Here is a 5,660-nt window from a genome sequence, read left to right on the forward strand (position 1 = left end):
TGAACGAAATCTAAATGTTCATGTTAAGCAAGTTGAACTTTGTTCATAGCCAAAAATATTATCTTAGCAAAATTCAATTTCATGAAAACAACGTGCACCACACCGAATGGCCATCACTGTACAGTTCGCAAATTTTTTTCGTTATTCATATCCTGTCACATGCTAGTAACCACATGAAAGACTTGCGGTAAAACCAACCAGACTTGAGCAGCAACTTATGATGAAACTCCAGCTGTTTTCATGTAACTATCAGCTGCTTGGGCAACAGAATTTATGGTCACAGGCACGCCCTTTCCCATCTGCAAAAGGAAAAATGCAATGATTAGAATTCCGATAGAAATTTGCGAATGAAATATAACACCATGTATAATACTGGTAACGAGTATCATAGTAACAAGCTTGTAACATTATTCCACCTAAACCTGGTACCAGCATGCGAACTGCGTGCAACCCAAGTGCATTGAACAATATACCAGACCTTCCAGATGACTGTTAAATTGGTGAAAGTACATTTATAGCCAAACCTATGACGACGTATGTCTATTAACGTTTCAAATTAATATTTAGAGATGAGTACTCATTGAAGAAATGAAATTACTTTCATTTCAATTAAAAGCGAGGGAATGTATTGTTTATCGCATACTAGACAAATTATTTTGATAAAAATAGTTAAATGTAATTGAACAAAAAGGCCAATTCAATTCAAGGACTAAACAAGAACGGTATAATGCATGTAGAGGCTCTATTCTACATTTAACTGTACAAACAGTGTTATTATAGAAAAATGTGAAGCAACAATGGCGTAATTGTCCTTCAAAGAGTAAAAAGTCAAAGATGAATATCTGCCCCACGCGGCAAACCCGCCAAAAGAAAAACGACCGAGTAGGATCGGTAATACTTTAACGTCTAAACAGTATCTACCAAAATCAGTGCTGACAAAACAATTAAGTGAAGAGAACACTTACAGTAGAAGTGAGTGTGAAACTAGTAAGATACCCGGCATACCTAGAAGCTGCAAACACGATCACTCCATCGAGTCAGTACACAGAAGCACCACTGGAATCAAACATTTACCGAGCAGTAGAGGACGATGATGGTGAACCGTATGGACAGGCAGTGACCTGGCAGATCATCTAATCGCGGGAAAAACTAAACCTCCACCGGGTCAAGACTCAGCGCAACATGCCTATTCTCTGTTACTTTACAAAAAAAACATAAGGCGCTCACTCTTTTTGAGTCCAACAGGCTTAGCTCCTAAGAGTGCTCCAACAAAGGCAGATATGTTTTGGATCAAAGCGTCATCACTAAAATTGACCTGCAATTCAGAACACATCAAGTCAGTCAAGGTGAACATATATGCTTGGAACATAATTTTAACTCCTAATTTCTAAAAAGTGAAAAAATACACAAACATACTGGGTTATAATGACACAGATGACCAATTGCAAATTAGTCATTGATAACGACATGCAACTAATGTTTGACGACGGTGCATACTTTCCCAACTCCAACGTGCACGATGCCCGACTTGTCAGCGCGAAAATCTACACGACCTTGTTTGGCAGCTCTAACAGCCTCTCCAACTTGGTTAGTTACTGTGCCCACCTGAAATTCGCATATAAGAACAATCACTAATGACAATCCTACGACTGCAGATTAGAGAAATTCAACACGAGAAGCATAACGTTGTACCCAGATGTGAGAGGCACAAAGGAGGCCGAAGTATCTTCACTGAAACTGTTTGAAAGAATTAAAATTCATAAATTACTCCTAAAGAATAAAAAGAAACAAGTGAAATATTTTCACTCGACATGAGAAAGATAGGAAAAGAAGAAGGCGTACTTTAGGATTAGGCATTAAACCCCGAGGCCCCAAAATGCGGGCCACCTGCAAACACACAGTCAACACACAGGTGCTTATAACTAAAAAAATCAAATCAACGAGCAAAGGTGCATGATCATACCAACTTTAAGCTTATAGAACCTAAAATCCTGAACAAACCCATTTAAAAACACACCTTTCCCAGTCGAGGCATGAAAGATGGCGTTGCTATGCATTTATCAAAGTCTAACTTCCCACCACCTGCACAACATGACATTTATCCCATTATTCAGAGGTTTCAAAACAGGTATAAGGTTACCAGGCAGGATGCAATGATCCACATTAAGTCCGAATGAGTAAGAACACCAAACAACATTAACTATCGTCAAAATATGAAATAATCATCACTGCACTTCTAAAAAAGTCACAGCCAGTGACCAACTTCCTCATGTGTGCATGTGTCTATGTGTGTGTGTATATATAAATATAAATATACATATATATCTCGCAAGATTTGAGAGGCATTATATAAATAATTATGTAAAAGAAGCTCCTTTCATACATACAAAAGTAAGAAATCATCCATAAATAAACGTATAATGAACAATGTCAAAACCAAGACACCGATATTCTAATAACATTTTAAAACATTTAACTTTTTCCGATCTCTAATGAACCTTCAGGTCCTTACGTCCAACTACCGGCGCATTTACAAAAGACGAATAGGTTTAACGAGACGCTACTCGAGAATTGTTTCAACAACACATGCAACACATGAATAGAATGAACAGCACAGCAATAGGACTTACTGTCCTTGATGCGATCCACAAGGTCGTCGGCTCCAACAACATCTGCGCCAGCAGCAAGAGCCTCTTGAGCTTCCGATCCTTCTGCAAATACAGCAACTCTCACCACCTGAAAAATACAGTGCTTTAGCGTAGACATCAAGCGTAAGTTGCGACATTCAGTACAAAACTATTCTGATAAACTACGAATTCATGGTTAAGTCAGAGAAAAAGACAAAACTTCCTAGGAGGATGTGTCCAACATAAATTGACAGAAATCTACATACCTTGCCACTTCCATTTGGAAGAGTTGCGGCCCCACGAACCATCTGCATTTCTCTTCAAATTAGTTCGTCTCGATGCATGAATAAATTCATAATAAAATGAGTAAAAAAAACCTAGACAGTGTACAGAAGTTTCTCCCGTATACAAAATGACAAAAACACGCAGAGAAGTAGTGCGGACTTTCCAAAAAACACGAGTTCAAAATACTGCAATTAAAGACCTGGTCGTTTGTCCAATCATGAGGAACATGCGCGTAACTACTTCAAGCTATCCCTCGTCTTTGAGAAAAGGATAATTGATTTTATCATCAAAACTAAGATTCTGTGCTCCAAAGGAGATGCAAGCTCGATATAAATACCTGGTCACTTCTTTTAGGATCTATCCCTAATCGAACATGAGCTTCAACGGTCTCCGTAAATTTGGCTTTCGCATTCTCCTGCCAGACGAAAGTAGGAAAAGCATTTCAAAACTCTTAGATGTCAGCGAAGATAACCATAATATATCTCAAGAGAAGAGGGGGAATGAGATCAGAAAAACACAGAATTCCAAAAAAAAATAAATTAAACAACAAAATATGAAATTCGTAAAGATCATTTGAGAAACATCCTGTAAAGCAGAAAAACATCAATTTCGTAGACCACAATGCAACGTACGGGAATCGTGTCCGAGAAACGAACTGCAGAGTACGATCATTGATCGTTTGCTGAACTCCAACTTCTATTGACCTCTGACGGCTACACGTAAATGAAAACACAGGAAATAGAGGGGACGAAGGCTGAGGAGAGAGCATCACCTTCACCAAACGAATTGCATCAACGATAAGCTGCGGATCTTGGCGGGTGCCTTTTTGCAACTTGATCAACGAAGGCAGAGGAATAACCGGTTTGACCTTCTCAGGCGGCGATGGAATTCTGTTCGCAGCTTCAAGTGCTTCTAGGGATAAATCTTCAGGAAGATTAGCAACTCGAGGTTTCGTTAAGAGTGCATCGCCTGACTCAATCAGCGACGCTGAGACTGTTACATCATCTAGAGTAGAAACATTCGCGGGTGAAAAACCGGGGGCCGGATCAGAAGAGTCAGGTTTTGCGTCAGAGCTAAAAGAACAGACAGAGGAACGGAGAGGAGTGATTTTAAGGGCCCAGAGGGATGGAATGGAACCCGAGACAGACTTAAGGAAGAATGCCCGATGTAAAGGCAGACGAGCAGCCATCACAAATCTCTGGGAGAGGAGCAGGAGAAAATCTAGTGGGCGGAAGAAACGGGAGAAGTAGAAGTACGAAGGTAGAACATAGCCACGAAAATGCAGAGGCGAGGGTGAGGAACGCGGCAGCAATGTGTCATAGCCAACACCGAAGAGCGGTGCAGACGTGCGATGAAGACTACGCAATGCTCCACGAAGCAGGGTTTAGGGCTTTGGGGGGAGAGAAGACACACACTCACTCACACACCCTCTCTCGCTCCACTCCACTCCACTCCACGTCATCGAATCAGTCGGGGTTTTACATCCGCTGCAGCCCTTCATACATCCACTCTGGTTCTGCTTCCCTACCTGGTCCATTTCTGCCCTTTCTGGGCAGGGCATAGCAGGGCTGCTTTCACACCACCTCCACCTCCACATTCAGTGAGTGTGTGGGCCCCAACCAACCCTGTTTGTTAACTGACTGATAATCCTGATGGAAATGGTGGAACAGATCCCAACATCCCCCCCTTGTAACCACACTTCCTTCCTATCTCTCTCTCTATATCTATTTACATTCATATCTCATATGTTTTTTTATTTTTTATTTTTTTTGCTTTCATTCAATCCTGCACACTATGATCATTACTGCTGCTACTGCTACAACCATCAATTGTGTTTTATCGACCAATTTACTTTCAAACCAGTTTCTGCTTATTTACACTTGTTAGCACCTACTTACAACTCTCAAAATGATCAAGTTTTACTTAGCAACAACTAACAGAGTCATACTCATACTCTCAACTCACTTGAAAGATTTTCACCCACACTTGCATGGGAATTTTTAATTTTAAAATTGGATCAAATTACATTTTTTTAATAAATAAAATATGGATAGAGATATACTTGGACCTCGAAATAGGTACCTCAAAGTGGTGGCAGCAGCTGCAGATGAATAAGCAGACAACAATTCAAGCAATGAAGACTCCACTTAAGCCAAAGAATCTTTCAAAAAACAAGTAGATGCTGCAATGGAAAAGCTACATCTGTCTTAATACATTGCATGTCAAATCCAATGGCATGTTAATAATAATATGTTTCTAAATATGTACATCATGACATCAATTCTTTCCTGGTTGTTGATTATCCACAATTGGTATTGAAACTAACTTATTTTTTAAAAAATATTTTTTATTCCAAATAATAGATATATAAATGAAATATTTGCATACTTCTGAGTTTGTATGCCCATAATTAAGAACAAAAGAACCATCGTGTTACATAATATGTTTGTTAGTTATTTCAATTGTACAAAAAAATAAAAAAAGAAGAAAAGAATGATTTTTTAAAATATGAAAGTAATTTATGCATAACTAAAAAATAAAAATGAAATGACTGAATTTCCAATGTGCAGTTTTCACTTGTAATAAAGATTTTTTTAACTATGAATATAACAGGAAATACAATTCATAAACGTGTGTATGTTTTGTGTCTTCAACTTTGCAACTAATATTTTAACAACAGTATGATCTTTTCAATCTACAATATTAAATTTTGTAATCAATTCAGTGTTGTCTTTAGCTTTTCATTGT

General features: G+C 38.6%; 1 protein-coding gene across 1 annotated transcript; it reads right to left on the minus strand.

Annotated features, from left to right (window-relative positions):
* Positions 1 to 4,279, minus strand: LOC112272968 (uncharacterized). The gene is made up of 10 exons (XM_024501211.3): positions 3,685 to 4,279; positions 3,250 to 3,327; positions 2,894 to 2,935; positions 2,631 to 2,736; positions 2,018 to 2,082; positions 1,843 to 1,887; positions 1,498 to 1,605; positions 1,228 to 1,315; positions 966 to 1,012; positions 1 to 299 (listed from the first exon to the last, which is right to left on the minus strand). Exons 1-10 carry the CDS (start codon positions 4,099 to 4,101, stop codon positions 216 to 218), a joined length of 1,080 nt encoding a protein of 359 aa, XP_024356979.1. The 5' UTR covers positions 4,102 to 4,279; the 3' UTR covers positions 1 to 215.
* Positions 4,280 to 5,660: the final 1,381 nt, after the last annotated feature.

Source organism: Physcomitrium patens, chromosome 20 (assembly GCF_059467195.1).
Source record: "Physcomitrium patens ecotype Gransden chromosome 20, ASM5946719v1, whole genome shotgun sequence".
Lineage (NCBI taxonomy): Eukaryota > Viridiplantae > Streptophyta > Bryopsida > Funariales > Funariaceae > Physcomitrium > Physcomitrium patens.

Excerpts from the sequence above, each read along its gene's own strand:
- LOC112272968 (XM_024501211.3), bottom strand. The coding sequence starts at position 4,101 with ATGGCTGCTCGTCTGCCTTTACATCGGGCATTCTTCCTTAAGTCTGTC. Across the intron at positions 2,737-2,893 it reads TTCCAAATGGAAGTGGCAAG|GTGGTGAGAGTTGCTGTATT; the intron begins GTATGTAGATTT and ends TGTATTTTTCAG. Across the intron at positions 2,083-2,630 it reads TGTGGATCGCATCAAGGACA|GTGGTGGGAAGTTAGACTTT; the intron begins GTAAGTCCTATT and ends CATGTTGTGCAG.